This window comes from Protomyctophum bolini, assembly GCF_963924005.1.
Source record: "Protomyctophum bolini genome assembly, chromosome: 24".
Lineage (NCBI taxonomy): Eukaryota > Metazoa > Chordata > Actinopteri > Myctophiformes > Myctophidae > Protomyctophum > Protomyctophum bolini.
In genome coordinates, this window is record NC_137885.1 from 23,765,800 (window position 1) to 23,787,385 (window position 21,586).

At 45.7% G+C, this 21,586-nt stretch overlaps 2 protein-coding genes across 2 annotated transcripts; both read left to right on the top strand.

The window, feature by feature from the left end:
• Window positions 1–14,636: 14,636 nt before the first annotated feature.
• Window positions 14,637–16,705, top strand: LOC308311823 (putative RNA-binding protein EIF1AD; the record flags this gene model as incomplete). Its single annotated transcript, XM_080758599.1, has 2 exons — window positions 14,637–15,093; window positions 16,686–16,705. 2 exons carry the CDS (start codon window positions 14,637–14,639, stop codon window positions 16,703–16,705), a joined length of 477 nt encoding a protein of 158 aa, XP_080614725.1.
• Window positions 16,706–16,948: 243 nt separating this feature from the next.
• On the top strand, window positions 16,949–17,467 carry LOC308311824 (succinate dehydrogenase cytochrome b560 subunit, mitochondrial-like; the record flags this gene model as incomplete). Its single annotated transcript, XM_080758600.1, has 1 exon — window positions 16,949–17,467. One exon carries the CDS (start codon window positions 16,949–16,951, stop codon window positions 17,465–17,467), a length of 519 nt encoding a protein of 172 aa, XP_080614726.1.
• Between the last annotated feature and the right edge of the window lie 4,119 nt (window positions 17,468–21,586).

The following is a 21,586-nucleotide window of genomic DNA, read 5'->3' on the forward strand; positions in this document are numbered from 1 at the left end:
ATGATCATCAGGTACTATGATACTATAGGAGAAAAGATAAAAAATAAACAACAAGTGTACAGCAACTGTTAAAATTATGTTTTTATGTGTCCACAACACACCCACCCGTTCATAAAGTACACCTGTTTTTCACCTTAGCACCACCCACCTGAACTGAAGCTGTTGATAATGGGGGAGGGGTTATGGGAGGGGATGATTTTACTAAAGTCAAATTTGCATACATCTGAATGATATATTATTCTATTAGCAATGTATTATTTTCAGTGAGAGCCTGATAAAACAGTAAATTGTTATGCAACGTATAGTAAATTATGCAGGGAAATTTTCAACCAGCCGATCATGCAAAATGTGAATTGATTGCCACCTCTACTTTTTGATACATTTATGCCGTGGTGGAAAAGTACAAAAAGGTTTTACTTTACAAATTTGACTGAGGGACTGCCATTGGACTTTTTAGAATTTTCGTTTCATGTCATATGAAAGCAGGGAATCATAGCTTCAAATTGACATATTGGTTGTTCAGTTTGACCCACCAGTTTTGGAGATGTGGCTTATAGAGTAATGTCTTGCAGAAAACAGAGATTTGAGAAAACAGGCTTGAAAGGTTCACTTCTGTGGACTCTAACAACACCTAGCTAGATGTTTAAGCATTTATTTCAGATTTACATGTCAATTTCAGCTCCGACACTTATTTCAGACATGCTCTAGTATGTGAAGAGTCTGCCTGTCTGCCTCTGGTGAAAAGCTGGAGTTTGCGCGATGGCAATCTGGTCACAATAGGAATACTACGTTACAAGGAAAAGCCTGGAATTCAAAATGTACAAAGTACAAAGCATTGGCATCAAAATGTACTCAAAGTACCAACATTAAAAGTAGAAAGTACTCATTATGCAGAATGTCTCATTTGAAGTTTTCAAATGTATAAAAATATTTTTTGAAAATAGCCGATCTACAAGCTCACATTCACTCACTCACACATTCACTCACTCACACATTCACTCACTCACTCACTCGCACATATACACGTCGTACGCACACATGCATGCACGCACACATTGTGGCCCATCCATGCACTGCACATGTATAAGCACACATGTAGACACAAACTCACCCACATGAGAGCACGAGTAGTACACACAAAATATGAGTGTGTGAGTGAGCATGCTCGCACGCCATGCCACGATCGCACGCGCACGCACACACCCACTCACGCACGTCTTGCTCAAGGACACTTAATTCGACACTTCGACACTAACTCTGGGGGAGCCCGGGATCGAACTAACCTTACGGTTTTCCCCATCGGGCCGTTCTACCATGCAGCCACTCTACCCCTGAGCCACTCTACCCCTGAGCCACTCTACCCCTGAGACACTCTACCCCTGAGACACTCTCCCCCTGAGACACTCTACCCCTGAGACACTCTCCCCCTGAGACACTCTACCCCTGAGACACTCTAACCCTGAGCCACTCTACCCCTGAGACACTCTACCCCTGAGACACTCTACCCCTGAGACACTCTCCCCCTGAGACACTCTACCCCTGAGACACTCTACCCCTGAGCCACTCTCCCCCTGAGACACTCTACCCCTGAGACACTCTACCCCTGAGACACTCTACCCCTGAGCCACTCTCCCCCTGAGACACTCTACCCCTGAGACACTCTACCCCTGAGACACTCTCCCCCTGAGACACTCTACCCCTGAGACACTCTACCCCTGAGCCACTCTCCCCCTGAGCCACTCTACCCCTGAGCCACTCTCCCCCTGAGCCACTCTACCCCTGAGCCACTCTACCCCTGAGACACTCTACCCCTGAGACACTCTACCCCTGAGACACTCTACCCCTGAGACACTCTACCCCTGAGCCACTCTACCCCTGAGCCACTGCCGCCCGCATGGCAAATGTTTGTCATTTTGTCCAGCGTTTGTCATTGTACATTTGCGCACAATGCAAAACGTGTCCTCCGCATTGAACCCATCCTAACTATTAGGAGCAGTAGGTGCTATTAATACAGCGCTCAGGGAGCTGGTGTAGGGGTTAAGTGTTTTGCTCAGGGACACTTCAACAAAGACTGGGCGGTCGGGGAGTTGAACCTGGGACCTTCTGATTCCCAGAAGGCCTTCTCTCTCTGCCCACTCAGCTATATATACTTCCATGTCGTTGCTGTCGGGAAGAAAACTCCAAAATGTTCATTTTTGTTTAGGAAATGAAAAATACATTTAAGGAAATGAAGAAAACCTTATATATTTTTTAAACGATGCAATACTGCCTAATCAAAGTCGATGTTGTGACTTTGGATATTGTCGATTAAACTTGCATGAGAAGGAGAGAGGTGGTGGAGTTAGCTGCTTTAGCAGACAGTTTTGAGGGTACAATGGAGTTAAGAGGTTTTGTCAAATGCGTGTACTACTTGGACTCCATTGGATGAATATTTTGGAAACAACACAGACGTAAAGGGTGTTCACTAGCACTGACCCCGTCAACAATGGAGTTATGAGGTTTTACAGACGTAAAGGGTGTTCAATAGCACTGAGCCCGTCAAAAATGGAGTTATGAGGTTTCCTCCCGACAGCGACCATATTATACGCCCTAGGTCATTTGTTGACCTGGATTACTTACTTCGTGTTGCCCAAAATAATCTATAAGCTCTCGATGTGTTGCAATGTGTTTATTATCACCAAATGTTCCGCAAATCGCATTGAGTGAGAGTACACATGTTAATTGGCATGAAAAAAATATAATAGTACATTACGACGGCAAATGTACAAAAATGTGTCTGAAACCTTTTCGACAATATAGCACATCCACAAGCTGAAATGACCACACATCATGCACACACCCGCAAACACGCACACGCACACATGTGCACACATGCACGCACACTCACGCACACAAAAAAAAGGCTGAAAAAGGTGAGTGTTTGAAAAGTTCCTCCGAAAGCAGCCAGTTGGGTGGCAGCGCTGCAGAGGGGATGGAGGGATGAAAGAGATAGCATGAAAGAGAGAGAGAGAGAGAGAGAGAGAGAGAGAGAGAGAGAGAGAGAGAGAGAGAGAGAAGGGTGGGGGGGGGGGTGTAACGGAGGTGTGCACGACATGCGGAGCAAAGTGCACCATAGTGACTGATTGGCAGAGCAGATCACATGCCAGACCACTGTCACTGCATGGCACATGAAGGGGAAGGAGATGGAGAGATGATCACGTTGTGCACTGCACATGCAAACACACGCGCACACACACACACACACACACACACACACACACACACACACACACACACACATCCCCCATTGCATGTTCTGAACCTCATGAATGTCAGAATGTCAATAAATAATGATTTGGCTATCCCTCCCTCCCACGACATGCGTGCAGGCAGACACACGGACACATACCGCGGCACACACAGGCGTGTGGCGCGTGCGCGTATAGGGGCACGCACGCTGAGCGCATTTACTGTACAATACATAACTTCCACCTTTTAGCTAATGATCTGGAAAGTTTCCTCTGTGTCTCTATAAGTATATACCTTTGTGATTGCGGTGTCCAGGAATGACCACACACACACGTGCGCGCGCACCCACACACACACACACACACACACACACGTCTCTGTTAATATGCACACACCTATACAGGCACACACATGCGCGCACGCACACGACAGCATTGAAGTGACTGCAGGCGCCTACATCAGAATGCAGGTTGGAGATTTGACATTCCTGGAGGCTGTGTCCGTCTAGCCAGTTAAGGGAAGAACAGCCAATACCACGCACGCACGCACACACACACACACACACACACACACACACACACACACACACACACACCAGTCCCTGACTATCTGATGAGTCTAATGCTGATCCAAGTCAATAGTGAAAGACAAAAAAAAAATCAAAAGATGGCTTTTACCTGTTCCTCCCTCTTTGCCAACCTGCGTGTGCGTGTGTGTGTGTGGGTGCGCGTGTGTGTCCTATAACAGTAATGAAGGCAGTCTGAGAGATTATCACAGTTGGGGCGCGAGCGGACCTCAAGGTTAAAGGAGCACAGAGCCACAGTGAAAACAGTGGTGTGTCTGTGTGTGTGTGCGTGCGTGCACGTTTATTTTTTGAGAACCACAGATCCGAGAGATGCCAGACAAAAGCCTTGATGATTGATTGATGGAATGGTAAGACAGAGAGAGAGAGAGAAAGAGAGAGAGAGAGAGAGAGAGAGAGAGAGAGACAGAATGACTGATAGACAGGGAAGAGTGAGGGAAGGTGAGCTGGAGAGCAACGAGGAGAGAGAGAAAGACATTTTTAATAAAACGCTGTCAACCTGATGACTTTTATCAGCCCAAAATGTTGACTCTTAACCTCTATAGAAGCAGTTGTACAGATAAAAAAATGAATTTGCCCTGAAGAAACCACTTAAATCCCATTATAATAGTTGACCGGTTTCCTGCAAGGCTCAATACTGTAGGTCCACTAATGTTTCTCTTGTACATCTTACCTTTACGCTTTGTGAAAAAACATAAGTAAATGCACGTCATCATGAATATTGATAATAACCCATTTTTATCTGAGATCAGATTCTAAAAATGTCTTCTACATCCTGACAGTTAGGGAGGTGCAGCGGCGAACAGTCGACGCCAGCGTCCTCACTTCCCACATTCACACACCGACGGTGGCGAGCTCACACCGACCGTAGGGTTCAGTGTCTTGCCCATGGACACTCCGACATGCAGGAGAGGAGGAGCCGGGATTCGAACCGCCGACCCAGGGATCATTGGACGACCTGCTCTACCTCCTGAGCCACAGCCGCCCTAATCATGAACATGAACGTGAAACATCAGCTCTTATTCCTGACCAAGAGTACTTATACTCATATATACCGGGTAAGTATATACTTATAATAGTACTTATAGTCCTATAAGACAGAACTCTGATGAATTAGTGCAGTGGTTCCCAAAGTGGGGTCCGGGGACCCCCAGGGGGTCCTTGAGGGAGTTCCAGGGGGTCCCCAGCTAAATGATAGTTTGGAACCAAATCTGTACACTCTCAAGAGTTAAATTGACATTGATTTTACAATATGATTTGGGGGTCGCCGGTCGGTAGACTAATTCATGTCAAACTGGGGGTCCTTGATATTAAAGTTAGAGTTGAGAATCTCTGCTGAGCCGTAAAAAAATAAAATCTCTTATGGGGGTCCCTGCATGGCATGTGATTTCAAATGGGGGTCCGCGGGCTAATTAGTGTCAATTTAGGGGGGGTCCTTGACATGAAAAATTCTGGGAACCACTGAATGCATTTAGTGCTATAGGAAACCCCGTGCAGCAGCTGGGGGTTTAACATTGAGTATACACACCGCTCTTCCGGGTGCTATTATTACTGCTATTATTTTAAAGTTCTATGCCTTGCTTTTCTTTTCTCCATTGCTCTGCAAAGCACTTTGAGCTGCATTTCATGTCATGAAAGGTGCTACACAAAGTTGTATTTTTCTTATTATTATTCAACCAATCATTAAAAATAACTAAACAATTGACATGTAAAAAGACACATCTTATGGTTCATGCGTATTGCAGTCTTTAGTCTGCGCTGAAAGTGTTTCCTGCAGGTGTTTATGACTGTTTAATGAACCTTGCCGAATGGCCTCTGAAGTTTTAATGTCATCTCATTCAATTAAAGTTGGAGGCAGAGACGGACCTGAGGGGGCAATGAGTCACGTACCGGTATTATCCTGCCCTGCTAATTACTGAGGCAATGAACTTTAATTAATATCACCACGCTTGTTTCTTTGTGTGTGTGTGTCAATCTGCACGAAGTGTGTGTGTGCACTCAAGAGAGATGGCTTCAGATAAACAAGAGCTGACCCGATGTGCAACTGGAAACAGACGCGCGCACGCACGCACGTAGGCAAGCACACACACACACACACACTCACATGCACGCACATGCACACACACACGCTTTCTGGAGGCTGACATTTTCTCAGTGTGTGCAAAAGACAGTGACACTGTGAACCTGGGTGGGCTAGCAGCAGTGCCGTTAGCATTAGCATAATTATCAGAATTATCATCATCGGCGTCACATGGCGAGCTCATGTGAACAAACGAGAACAACCACAACATGATGAGACACAACCAGTGTTGATTTCGTCGATTAATACGGTGACAAAAAAATGTCCGTCGACTAGAGCTTTTTTTCACTGACGAAATCTAAACGGAAACTAAACGAAAGCTAAACTATGGTGAGTAAAACCGTGACTAAATATAATTGACAGTTTCGTCAACAAATAAAAACTAGACTAAAATTTTAGGAAGGGACTAGTGGACAAGAGACCCAGTACGAGTCATTTTACAACGCAATTGGTTTCATGCTGATAATAGCAGATGCGACGCGTTGTGAGCTTGTAGATCTGCTGTGTGACGTATAGGTGTGAGGCCTGCTGCGTATAGAAGCCTCTAGTGTTAAATAAGCTAAAATGATCTTCATATGGCTGGTCTATCTGCTGATAGGGTACAGCTGAATCCATGCATTCAGATTCACCTGGGTGGAAACTAGCCTGGGGTCCACTATAGCTTTCTATCTAACGAACAACAACAACAGGGCACATTATCATGTAAGTGGAGTGTAATGAAAAACAATAAGTGCTTCAAAGAAACGAGGGTACCAGGTAACATCAAACCTAGCAGCTGTCTAAGCAACATGTTATCCAAACAACTTCATTAGCATTTGTGGTAAATGCGAACAGAAGAGCCTCACAGCTGGGCATGGCCAAGTGGTCCAGGCGCATGTCGTCTCGCATATAGCCAGACAACTATTCCACAATCTATAGAATCTGGAACTACATCAGAGTAAGGAAGCTGCCATTTCCTTTTCTGCAACAAGCTATATATTCTTAGAATCCCTTAGATGATTTATATTATTTGCGCAACTGTAAAAAGACGAAACCGAAGTGGGGAGGAGACTTCCGCTTTATATTTCACTCATGATAGAGTTTCCGTTGTTCCAGACTGTATGACAGAAGCATTTGTTGTGAGAGGGAACAGTCTGGCAACGCGAGACTAAGGCACATGCCACATAATAGGCTGACAGCGCGTCGCGTGTTCGAGTCCCGTTCATGACGACCTTTGCTGCGTGTCTCTCCCCGTCTCTCTCTCCCCCTCTTTCCTGTCAATCTTCACTTGAAACTATCAATAAAAAGGCAGAAAAGCCAAAAAACTAATCTTAAAAAAAAAGAAAGCCTCACAGCTCCGTCGCTCGCCGTGTGAAGACAAAGGTAAAGGCAGGAAAAGCTGTACAAATACTCTGCAGGGTATCTCATAATATCTGTGGAATTAACACTGCGTGCGTGCGTGAACACTGTGGAGGTGGTGTTTCAGTGTATTACATTTGCGCATGCATGCGTATACCTGTGTGCAATGGTGTGTGTGCGCGTGTTTTTGGGCATATGTGCAAGTGTGTTTAATACTACTCTGTGTGTGTGTGCCACGCGTGTGAGAGAGAGAGAGACAGGGAGAGTCAGAACAGTATGTAGCTACCTACTGTTCTTTGCCTTGAGCTAACTGTACCCTTCACTTCCCTTTGCCCAGAGCTTGGCTATGACCTCCGCTATGCAGAGAGCCTCACAGGAAGCTGCTCAGTCCAACCAGTCATCCTATGATGAGAACAATGACTTCTTGGACATTAAAGAAAACACCTCCACTACGGAGACTTTCAAACAAACTATTCATTTGCTTTTTGGGGGAATGGGAGGGCTGCTTGAAATTCGCTTTTCAAAGGAATAGCTCTTGTTCTTTGAGAGACAGTGTTTATGTGCCTGTGCTTGCGTGCATGAGTGAGTGCGTGCGTGCGTCATGTGAGGCTAGATGGTTGATTCTTGGACGGAATGCCAGTACAGTACAGTACAGGGTCCCCACACGGTAACTCAACCGTTTCGGACGCGGGGCGGCTCGCCGGAATCGGGCCGGCAACCTGGGTGCGTTCCTGTGGATCTGGAACTTGTGAGCTTGTAGATCTGCTATTTTCGTGTAAAATCAGTTATCACGACGGCATCAAGGCCCGTCAAAATTTGCTGTCAAAAACGACACTGCTATCGTAGAGCGATTTCCAACCTGTGGAACTGCAGGGCCCACTGGTGGGGTCGTGGGGATATCGCAAGAGGAGCCCCAAATAATGGTATTCTTTCACGAAAATAGGTTTTCATCGTGATACCAATAGAGCATACGATCTCAGTTCTACTGGCCAAAGGAAACATTAAAATAAACATGCTCTGAAAATATGCGCGGGCCACCCATCCGAGCACGCCGCGTTGAGCAGTCAGATGGGTGGGCGACAGGGAGAATGCACACACACACACACACACACACACACACACACACACACACATAATTGCCATGGGCTCTATTCCTCTCCGCCTGCAGTGTATTGAGCTGGCTGGTTCAATCAATGGTAAACGTGTGTGTGTGTGTGTGTGGGGGGGTCTGTGTGTCGTGTGCGGGCCGGGCACAGGGCCTCTCCCACCAGTGAGTTATGACAGCAGGCTTGCATTAAATGACATCAATTCAGCACAAACATGTGAAAAATGAGCATGCAGCACACAGAAACACCAACAGGTATATTAAAGCATATATCCGGTAGTTTCACCTCACAAACAAACGGCACACAAATCTGCAACATCGCTCAGGACTCAGGTGTGTGTGTGTGTGTGTGTGTGTGTGTGTGTGTGTGTGCGTGCGTGCGTGCACTCTGACAAAATCTTTAACCACATTAACCCCCGACATCCCTATTTTGGGCCAACAAATCAATCAGCTCAGAATATATCACATTTGTGTATATGGTTAAATAATAAGTGTCTGTGTGCGTGCCAAGCAAGAGGGGGATGGGTGCGCATGCACACACACACACACACACACACACACACACACACACACACACACACACACACACACACACACACGCACGCACATGTATAAGTAATGCTACTCATTTCTCCACATCCGCATGGATGCAGCTGCAACCTGCTCTCGCACCTGCCCTTGACCTTTTAACCCAGGAAGTGAAAGCTGCCCCGCCTCTCATCTGAGCCCCGAAAGCAGGAAACGCCCCCCCCCCCCCCGGAGAACTATTGGACTCAACACCAGCACTTCTTGGACATTTAAACACTGCTCAGACAGGTGACAGGAAACAAAGACATAATGTTGATGCGGGTTGCTAGGGTCACAAGTAAGAGCGTAACAGCGTGGGGAAACTACTTAAAGAGGTGACTAATATTAATGATGCGTTGCTCGCGGAGTTAGTTCAGTCGGATATACTCGAGGGGGTTCATGCCGTGTTCAAAGGCGCATACTATACTTAACATGCTGCATTACTATGTGGGTGTATAAGTGTGTGCAAGTCCCACACGTCATTCGCTGACGTGGCAGTCAGCTGACCAATTGGGGCGGGTTACTTAAGCTCACTAGACTGCGTGCTCTGCCTGCCTTCCTCTACACATGGTTCCTGGTTGTTATGTGATGTTTGCTCCCACCACCACCACCGGTGGGCTCTGTTTAAGGAGAATTCCATACTAGGCTTTCTTACAATGCCCAAAATATTTTAAAGGTTACTTCCCGTGTGTTCATTATTAGTGGGCTATTTCCCATACCATAAGCCCTCAATGAATTGCATTGAATTGAATGGGGCTATGGGGGTGTTGTGCTAATTCGCTTATATTTCCATCGCTCAAAAAATATATATATATTTTGTATATATCCTCTCTTCATAATGTAAATAGTATCCCAAGCAGCAGATTTTACTACTTATTTCGATGGAAAGCGAATTAGCACAAAAACCCAACCCCCATTGAGGGCTTATATTAGGGGAAATAGCCAATAATGCACTTTTGCACAAAATAACACCTGGACCTCTTTATTGGGGACATAACTACAAATAAAGGTAAGAAAGCCTTCTAGCATGGAATTCTCCTTTAATTATGTGTTATTGTATATCTATCTCCCTGCTCTTAATGTTTTATGATGGTGTTTAATCGTGCCGAGCAGAGAGAAAATGCAGCAGAGCCGAACGCCAAGATTATATATCATATGCACACTTGTGTTCTCATTCTACAAATAAATGTTGGTAAATCTATTCGTGAGTTGTCTGACTAGATTATTGTATCGATTATGTTCTTGGTTAATCGAGTAATCGAGAAGCGTTTGGTTTTATATCGTTTCATTTTTATATATATATAATCTATAATCAGATCAGTTCAGTGTTGTAATTTACACATTATATATACACCCTGAGTTAAACAGTATACCTTTAAGGGTCTGTCCATAAAGCACTAGTGGCCTATAGAGTAGAAAACTAAAACTAAATAGTTTATTAACACATGACTGGTGATACCCTGTATTTTTGCGGGGCTCTAGCCAGGGCCGAATCTACCATACGGGCACTTTGGGCACGTGCTCAGGGCCAAAGGGCCCTGAAACATGACGAGCAGACTAGAAGTCCACTCTACAGTGGATTAATTTACCCCCCTCATCACTACAACATGGATAGCGTCGTTCCCGACATCGGCAACTGACGGGTTCCGACGCATCGACAAGGCGCTACGGACGGCAAGCGACTGGAGCTTCTTGTCGGGGAGTCTTGTCTCGCGACTGGAGACTGCCGACCGTCGGTCCAGTGCGGACCGACACAAACACAAACACTGCAACATTCATGGCGTACAATCGTGGATTCCTGTGTCGGGTCTGTAAAATATCGGAAATAATAGGATCTCAGGTAAAAAAAAGTAACGGGCCAATTAGGGTCCGGGTCCATAAGAAAAGAAGGAAAACAAACTTCAGGGGCCCATTTCAGTTCAGGAGCGTTTTTGTACCGGTTGCAGTCATTTAACGACTCTAGAATGAAAACCTTCAACATTTCAACTGTGTTTATATGGCAAAAAAAAGTTATATTGTATTATGTGACTGCAGTCACATGTGACTGTATTATGTGACTGCAGTCACATAATACACACATGCAGGGTCCTTGGTAGGGTTGTCCCGATCCGATCACGTAATTAGAAATCGGGGCCGTTCACGTAATCGGACATTGGGGCTGATCACTTCATTTTTAAATGATCGGAATCGGATCGGGAGCAAAGAAACGTGATGGGGACATCCCTAGTATCAAAATGATATCCATATCATCATATAAGACTCTGATTTGGGATATTGTACTATTGTGATATGGCATAAAAATCTAAATATCGGGACCGGGAAGAATCTGTATCGGCAGATACTCAAAATCGGAATCGGATCGGGAGGAAAAAAAGGTGATCCCTAGTCCTTGGCATGAAAAAGACTGAGAACAAATCACTGCTCTATGGCGTCCGTTTCTATGAGCATCTCTTGCCCGGAAGTCTGCTGAAAAGAAATAAAGATAGCTCACCCATGTGCCAAGGTTCTGCTGTTCAAAATGAAGCCAATGTGGAAGTGAAAATGCTGCAGTTCTCAGTCATAATATTTCGACCGCGGTCGAGATTGTGGATTTCACAATGCCACGCCAGACTTCCCGGTCCTTCATTCAGTTCCTGCTTACTGATGCACATGTCCCTAGCGATGACATCAGGGATCGACAGTTTTCTACGTCTGGTCTGCTTTGACCAGAGGTCAAGATATACAGTAACCTCATGAGAAGCTCTCTAGCAGCTGGCCATCACACGGTGTTCTTCTGGATCGGACTAAACACGGGGAAGGTTGCCGTATATTAGATAAGTTGATGGATGGGTGGCTCTCCCAAGAGAGATGTTGCGCTTTCATTAGAAGGCCATCGAGCCGTTTCTCCAATTTCTTTAGCTTGGTAAACCTTTTCATGAAGACCTTTTATTTGTAAATTATGGTCCCAGTAATTTTTTTAATTGATGATGAAGGGGTATGCTTTGGGGGCGAGGCTATGTTGTGATTGACACCGGATACCAGGATTCTAATGAGCGAAAACGCACCCATCGCACCCCTTCCCACCCACTAACATCCCACTCACAGCCAGGGTGTGTATCCCTCAATTCCTCACTACCTGGACTTTTCCACGTAGAAGGCTGGGAGGGGCAATGCAAGGATATGGCTGGCTCTGTCCTAAACTAAACACCTGCACAATCGTACTAGACCTCTGGAACTTCTCTGTAACAGAGGTTACTGGCGGGGAAGTGAACTGAAAACTCTGCATACATATAGAGACGCACTGTATAAAAGCCCCTGAGCTTCAATCTATCTCCGGATTGTGGGCCACAGGCCAGGGATATGCCGACACTAAGGGTATGGGTAGAAGAACTAATAATATTTATGCGGATCAGATACCAGTAGAGAAAGATCAGTGGCCTAGCTTTTGGTCAATGGCCTTAATGGGTACACCTAGTGGGTCAACAAGTGTTCCGTCTATGACATTCTCAGGTGATCCTCAATCTATACGGGCAGTGACTTCAATGTGGTCATGACAACCTTGGCCGCTCATTTTGAGTCTTCCAGAGCTAGTCAGTATGCCTCCCGGTCTTTTGGCCGTATGGGACACATGGTCAAGAAATGTCCATCCTCGCCGCAATAAAGGCAGCAATGACTCGCCATACGTCTATTCCTTTCGTCTGGGGTTAATCGGGTTGAAACCGTCTGCATAGGCCGATGGTCAGGTTCGGGTCGCAGGCTGGCTTTGGTAAACCTGCCATCCCCTAGGGGGCTTGTTACTTGGGCATACTGTTGGGCACAGTCTTTTGGCCGTGTGGGGCACGTGGCCAGGAAATGACCCTTCCCGCCGCAATAAAGGCAGCTAAAACTTGTCATACGTCTATCCCTCTCGTCTGCAGTTAATTGACTTGGACCTATCTGAATAGGCCCGAGTTCAGGTTCGGGTTGCTGGTAGGTTCTGGTACACTGGCCACCACCCCCCGTTACTCGGGAATACTGGCGTGCATTGTCTTTTGGTCGTACCGGGCACGCAGCCAAGAAATGACCCTTCTCACCACAATAAAGGCAGCTACAACTTGAAATACGTCTACTCCTTTCTTCTGGGATCAATTTGGCTCTGGTACACCTACCACTCCCCAAGGGGCGGGTCACGGCTCTGGAAAGATGCTCAGCACGCCACTGCAGAGTAGCCTGGTCTGACATTCTAAAAGCTAAATTGATACATTCCTCCAACGACCCTAGTTCCTCTTTGAGAGCCAACTCCTTGCCAATCTCCCTGTTAAGCCCAGTCTGGAAAGCGGTGATTAGGGCATTATCATTCCAGCCAGACTCTGCTGCCAAGCCGCAGAATCTGTCTGCATACTCACGAACACTGAGCCTACCCTGCCGCAGTTTCATTAACTGTTGGCCTGCCTGTTGCCCCCGTACAGGGTGCTCATGAATGCGCCCGAGTTCTGCTGCAAAGGCTTCCGGCGAAGAGGCAACGGCCTCCCTGTTACCGAGCTGTTCAACGCGGGGAGCGGCCAAAGTGGCAGAGAGATTACACAACTGGCCCACGGCAGTTTGCAGGGCCTGCTGCCCCCGTAACGGGTGGTGGTCATAAACATGCCTCAGCGGTTCGACTGAGAAGGATTTTGGCGATGAGGTAATTGCATCCGTGTTGCTGGGTTGTTTAACTGCAAAGGCTTTTGGTGAAGAGGCCATTGCATTCATGTTGTTGGATTGTTTGACGCGGGGAGTGGGCATTGTAGCGGATATGTTACTCAGGTGGTCCACGACAGTTTGCAGCGTCTGCTCGTAGCGATCCAAGCGCTGCTCCTGGTTGATGATTGTCTGTCTCAGGACGTTGGGGTCTGCTGGGCGGTCCATGGTGTGGGGAGGAGGTACTATCATAAGAACCATAACCAGACTCACAAAAAGGAAACTACTCTTTACTGAAGAATATCAAGATGGGGTACAAAACTGACTACACCAAAGAACTGATCACTCGGAAGCAAAAGGAAACTAGAACTCCAAGACTAATAAACTTCTCTTCTCACCGGGAAGTTTGTGAAAAGGATCTTGCTGACAGCTCGTCACTTATATAGGCCACTTATGACGTCATGCCGATTTTACTTTTGAGAAACAGCAATCCGACCGATAGAGAAGGCATATATCCGGTTATATGGGACTAAATCTGGGCACAGATTGATGACATCACGGAACTCCATAATATGGGACGAGGACAGGCAGATCAGAGATTGCCACATGGCCATAGAAAGGGTGGAGATCTCCATATATGGGCATAAAAGGGACAGACATGATGTGATATGATATGATATAGTACTTTGTCAGTTCACACTGTACTTTGTCTTGCAATCCAGCTGCCATGTATGCAGAACATACATACATACATTTGACAACAAAACAATAATACATACATAAAGACATGAAGACAAGAGCAATGTCCAGCGCCTAGATTACCCCGTGGCTACTACAACTCCTGATTAAGCCTCAAAGTCGACTGGTGGACAAAGGACCTCTGCATATCCAGAGGGGCATGCGTTTTGGTTTTCATTTGTGTCCCTTTTATGTCCCATACATGGAGATCCATGAAGTCATCATGATGACATCCTGATGTCATCAACATGAGCCTATAAGAGCACATAGGAGTGCATGTTGACGCAACGAAATTACGAGGACTTATTTTTCCATCAAGAGTCATTCTAAACAAGACATAGCCCCAGCATATCACTGTAATGTCCCAGGCCACCAAACGCAAACATGTCATCAGGGAGCTCCTGGAGGACTTTGTCGTTCCTGCGGACAACCAACAGATCGTGAAGGTCACCAGAGGCTGTGGCAACAACCTCCACGAGATCGTCACCGACCAGGGGGTGGGGTTCCTGGTGAGCATGCCCACAAAGTTCCGTAAGAACGTGTGGATAAAGAGAGGAGATTACGTGGTGGTGGAACACATCGAGGAAGGAGACAAGGTCAAGGCCGAGATCACGGCCATCCTCCGCAGAGACCACATTCGACACCTGAAACAAAACGAGCTCTGGCCACATGGTTTCACCGACGAGGCCGTGTGTCCAGAGAAGACGGACGGACGGGAGACAGACGGACAGACATCTGAGGAGGATGATGAAGATGATTACAGTGACCTGTTTGTCAACACTAATCACTCTAATCACTATGGTGGTGGTGATGGTGGTGATGGTGATGATGATGATGATGATGATGATGATGAAGATGAATGATGGAAGGAAGGAAGGAAGTTCATAGTAGCCTACTGATTGATATACATTTAACAGGGAACTTAACAGGGGTATCTTTCTGAATAAAGGCTATGAATGGCAAGCAGAGTGAGAGAGATTTACTCTGAAAACCATTTCCATTTCCCCCCAAAACAGGGAGGTGAAATCTTCCATTACTACTACATCGCCAGCTACATTAGAAGCGTTAGTATGCTAACCGAGATGTATGAAGTCGGACATTAGGACATCGCCATTATGATCAATCCACGCGGAGGCAGCATATAGATTCAGAGAAAATGGGGAGGTTTGTCGGGTCGTAAACCAGACAGTGAATGGGTGCATGCGTGTGCAGCCAAACAGGTCCGGGAGGGGCCTAGCAACGGCCGCTGTCAAAACATGGATTTTAGTAATCACGTTTTATATATCGTTAAAAAGGAACTAAATACGTGCCCACACGTCCTCAAGGTGTAATTATGAACACGTCATCAGAAGTCTTAATACGCAAATCCCCAAATATGGTCGTATGAGGTGTCCAAAACCTCAAACTCAAACCGAGGGAGTACGGACGGTAGCCAGTATGAAGAAGTTGGATCAGCGGTTCTCCAGAACATTTATAGAGATACATACCAGTAAGACGCGCAAACGCGGGAAGTGAACGCATAACCATATAAGGAGTCCCCAAAGCAGCTATACGTCCAAATATGGAGTGTGTTGCATCACAAATCACTCAGCTCCATATATGGGCACAAGGGGGGACACACGCACGCACGCACAGACATGATCTGCTAGGTCTCATAGTAAGTGCTCACTGCGTTCGCAATTATGCCCCATAATATGGTCGGATCATTGGTTTGGATCTCCATATATATATATTGCATAAAAGCGACACAGGGACACAGGCAGACGGATACAAAGATTTCCACATATCGACATAAAGACAGACTGACTTACAGACACATTGGCTACTCTGCCCATATACGGGCATATAGTAATAACCTTCAGAGATCTCCAAACTGTATACTGTACGGACTGACAGATACAGAGATCTCCATATATGGGCAAGAAGGAGTCGGAAGCTTATGTTATTTATAATTTTCCTCTGAGATGTAAGTAAATATTGTACTTTTACTCCACTACAATTGAAAACTTGAGTTACTATACTTTTACTTTGTAGATTTTGTTTATTATTACAAAGTACCCATTCCACAGAGTGTGAATAAAAATGTCAATAAATCAAACCACTTCAACACTATATACATGTCGGCCATTTGAAAACAGCCAATCTGCTATTATACATTTGAAAACGTATGAGACTTATTATGAGACATTCTGCATAATGAGGTCCGTACTTTAAGTATTTTGATACCAATACTTTGGTACCTTTACTCATGTAAATGTCTAATTCCAGGACTTTTACTTGTAACATTTGAGTACTTTTATGGAGTTATGGAGATGACTGACGTCACACAGTACCGACGTCAAAGTCGGAACTGCGATTCTGCACCAGTAACGTTTATTCCAGTTTTGTGTCGTTATGCTTTTTGATAGGTCACCAGAAATACGATTAGCTTACCGCCAACAACAGAACTAGCATAAAAATGCAAATGCGCCTGTGCAAATTGGCCTCGTCAGGCATGCAACGCTTTGTATCGCGTGTGTGACATCAGACCAGAGCTCTGAAGAAAGTCTATGTAAGGTAAAGAGAGTGAAAGGACACAAACAGAGATACAGTACAGTACAGTACCGGCACTATGAACGCGACCACCAAACCGTCAAGAAACTAGAACCAGGCCCGTGGGCACGTCTCGGACATGGCGCTGGTTCTGAGAGCGCTGACCCGGCGGGGCGTCCGTCTCTCCGGTCCACCGTGCGGCGGCGCACCACACACACATTCAGCCCCAAAGGGAACCACGGCGCAGGAGGAGATGGACAAGTTCTGGGCCAAGAACAAGGCTCTAAAAAGACCCATGTCTCCTCACCTCACCGTCTACAGCTGGTCCGTGCCCATGATGATGTCCATCACGCACAGGGTGACGGGCGTCGGAATGAGCGGGGCCATCTCGGCCTTTGCCGTGGGGGCGCTGGTGTCGCCGGGCGGCGGTTACCCGCACTACCTCGACCTGATCCACTCCCTCCCCGCGGGCCCCTATCTCATCGGCCTGGCCAAGTTCGGAATCGCCCTCCCTCTGTCCTACCACACCTACAACGGCGTCCGCCATCTGTGGTGGGACGCGACGGGCAAAGGCTTGAAGATCCCCCAGGTGTATCGTACGGGCTACGCTATCATGGCTCTGTCCGTCATGACTTCCTTCGCCGCTGCTTTGCTTTGAGCCGAGACGAGGGGACTATAGGCCTCGAGGTGATGAAGAGGAGATCCAAAGATTATGGACAGTCGAGGGGGAAACACGTGCAGGAAGGACTATACAGTATTTTGAATAATACCCGTTTTGTTTATACTGTATGCATTCTTCTCTGGCCTTTAATGGTACACAACTTTAACTAGAACCACACTCTGTCGAGGGGCCAACTTGCGCCTTGCACACAAGTAGGCCATACATGGCCAATAAGGGACCTCCATTTTTAACCCGACATACTGTACATACATACATACAGCCGATCACCAAATGTACCGTAGTTACGTCATCAACGGAGACCACCGACATACGATTGACATACGCAGCCGATTACAGTACTTGCTGCTCTGCTTGCGCAAGTAATAAATGAATGAAGATTATGTTAAACAATGATAATTATAATGCTAGACTTTGAATACTATAGTTACTTTTAATAATAATAGACCTAAAAGTCTATTATTGATACTACATGACACTACATTATGAGATTGATGAGCGATGTAACCATAATTATACAGTGCTACAAAATGTTGCAGATTCATTATAGACATGAACAACAAAACAAAAAAAGATTTTGCCTCTGACTTGCTTTCGTCCCAAGAACTATTTAAAAAATATTGCTGCCCAGTACAGCTGGAAATTTGACAAAGATCCACCCAATTATTTTGAACGCTGAAGATAAGTTTCACATATCTCTGGGCATGTATTGTTCCAAATAAAGATAACTTTAGTTGAGTCCAATAATTTCACTTTGAGGGCACAAAGAATGGGTAACATAATTGGTTTCTCAATCTCTAAGAGAAGTACCTGCAGTTAAGATGTGTCAGGATCAAAGAAATGCACCGTATTAAACTAAAGAGACAAGTTCAGACTGAGTTCTGAGGGCTGAGCACACTATACACAATCTCTCTCCAACACAGACTGGCAGAAGCGGATGAAGTCGGAGGGGTACGGTAGGTTACATAATTATGGACGATGGAGGGCACAGGGCACCGCTCAAACACCTAAACCAAATGGATAACAACAACTGAAGTTAAATGTCCAAAACAAAACAGGTGAATACGAATATGTCCAACGGCTGAGGGGACCACGAAAGGCTGCGTATACAACAGAGTTTGTGGATGCTCATACCGTATGTGAGCATAAGTGCACGTGCATGTGTGCTTGGCGTGCGCGAGCATGTGCGGTGCGTGCACTCGTAGAACGAATGTCAGGAAGAGTAAATCTGTCAACGTCTATTATTCTGTAGGTCTGGTGGAGGAAATCCCTGGGCCGGTGAGAGCTGCCCTCGACGAGAAAAAGTGCTCAACTGCGATTATATATGTGTGGTTTCAGTGACACATGATCATGATTCTCTGCCTTGTTTTGTCCCTATACCACACGTGACATGGTGCCGTGCAAACTGCAGAGGTAAGGCAGAGATTCACATTGTTCATGTTCATTTAACTTATATATATATATATATAGGTCGTTTTGATCCATTGTTATGCTCCAGACGGGAACCCCTTTTGGTGTTTCTTTTAAGCCTTATGTTATACATGAGCTGTTGAAAAATAGCAGATTTACAAGCTCATAGCGCGGCACTGAGTGCCACACTACGAGCTTGTAGATCTGCTATTTCTTTGAAAAATCGTGAAAATGTGCCTCAAATCTTTAAATATATATTCTTTCAGAGCGAACGTTTTGAACTCAAATCTTTGATTCTGGGGGGGTCCCTGGAACAACGTATTTTCAGATGGGGGTCCGTGGCCAAATACAGATAATTCTGGGGTTCCTTGACATGATAAAGGTTAAGCACCACTGACAGAGGTTTTTCAGAAGACTGATTTAGAAGCCTTTTTTTTTACAAAATGGGCCAACAGCAGACTAATTAATTTGATTCAGTCGATTATGAAGAATCTGTTTTGCCACTCAAACAATTATCCCAAAAAAAAGAGAAACGTGCTTCTCGATGATTTGATTAATCGGAAAAGAAGTGAAGAATAAGCGCTATAAGAAGTGAATCTACAGCTGCAGCCTTAATCGCGGTCATCTTTCCGTCACAATAAGGGGCAAACGCAGTTTAATTGTTCTGTTGAGAGGCGTCAGCGGTACAGAGGGAGGTCGTGCATGTCATCACACACAGTGACGCACGGGACATTCCTCTGGTATAAAACGGAGGGGGAAAAAAAAGACAATAATAGATTGTTAAATACATATCATTTGGCTGGCTGCGATCCACAACTTCAAGCAAAGGAGGGCAAACCATACCGGAGTGCATGCAGGCATCGTTCGCCTTTTCGTTCGCGAGTTGGTCGAAAGCAGCACGTACGCACGGCGCACGCACGCATGCACACACACACACCTCTTTCCATTTCCTCTGGAAAGCCCATCAAAGGTTGTTTGACTTTTTCATTATTTTTTTTGTAAGTACAGACTGAAAAAACTATAGCATTATTATTGTCCTGTTGTTTTCTCAGTGGAGGTGCAGAGGGCACACATGTCGCGTCGCCTCCCACACACACACACACACACGTCCTGTCTGTCCTGCCCCGTTCCCCTCCCCGAGTCCTCGCCCAGGAACCCAGACGTGAACCCATCTCCAATGGAAAGTATGCACACACTTCATTCCACGTGATATTATGGAAAGAAACGTTGTTGTCGTCAACTGTCTGACGTTATAGAGAGCAGCCAAAGACACGAGCATCATCAGGACTGAATGTACTTTAAAAAACTGTCCATTGCCTGTCTGCAATGGTTTTAATGCGTGTTGATTTGATGTAGGCTATACTTCAACAGGTTTTACTTACATCACACCCAATTATTTTAGGCAGACAGGATGCAGGCTGTGATTGGCCGTTGTTCATGAGCCTATGTTTGCCTGGTGGAAAAAAAGACATCCAGCTGGTTGGAAGGTCGAGATGTCAGTGAGGTCAAAGTTCACCGTGCAGAGTCATGTCAAAGTCATACACCACAATAAAAGCTCAAACGTTTACATTTCTAATGGAGTAAACTAAATATTATGAGAGCCGAATAATACAGTACATATGATTTTGGGGGTCCATGACATGAAAGAGTGTGAGAATCACTGATATAAAGCAACCGGTTTTCCAGAAAACTTGTAGAATCCGCCTCAGGTCTTAATGGGTTAACCATTTAAAGCCTCTGGACTTAATAAAGTGGACCCGAACTGGTTCTGTACGTGGAATGCTTTTCCCCATGTTCAACACATCTCGTGCCCCAAAATAGCGAATCTTCAAGCTCACAACGCCTCACATTGCGAGATGTCGTGTGCTTGTAGATCTGTCATTTTTGGAGGGGCGCTTTCGTCCCGACAAAATGTCCGCAACACAAGCATTAAATGCCATTGACAACGAAGGGAAGATGTACGTCATCTTGGACAATATGAGACGTGTGTCTCATATTGTCCATCGACAATGAAAGGAGGAATTAGGTCAAACGTATGACGTAAATGTGTGCAACAGGCATTCTGATTGGCCAGTATGAGCTGATGCATGATGATGTGTACGATGATAAGAGCGCCCCATGGGTGTGTTTCTTTGCTCAGAATATGGATACTGGGGGTTCAAAAGTGTTAAGAAGACAAATGGTGCAATACAAAAGCTTCCCCCCCCCCCATTGGCTTATTTTTCTCTCAACATGAAAAATCCAATAACAAATTCACTGTATACCCACTGAGCACCCTCCAACCCATGCATACAGTCGTGTTTATATACTGTATGAGTGATACACTTTTACAGTCTTCCTCCATCCTGCACGGGTGTGTGAGTGTGAGTGTGTGTGTGAGTGTGTGTGTGTGCGCGTGCGTGCATGCTTCGATCATGTAATTGTGTGTTGTTTCAGGGGATAGAACCACAGGGTGTGCCATGTTTGATGTCTGATTGATCTTAAACGCCTGCTTACCTTCCCTGCATCTTAACATTGACCAGCTGAATGTGTGTGTGTGTGTGTGTGTGTGTCGTGCGCGCGTCTTCTCAGCATCCCTAAGGCTGGCAATAGGAGTCGTCAATATGCCTGCATGTATGAGTGTTCACGCGCTATAGGAACATATGTGCCTGCATGTGTTGTGTGTGCGTGTGAGGATTTGTCTGCCAT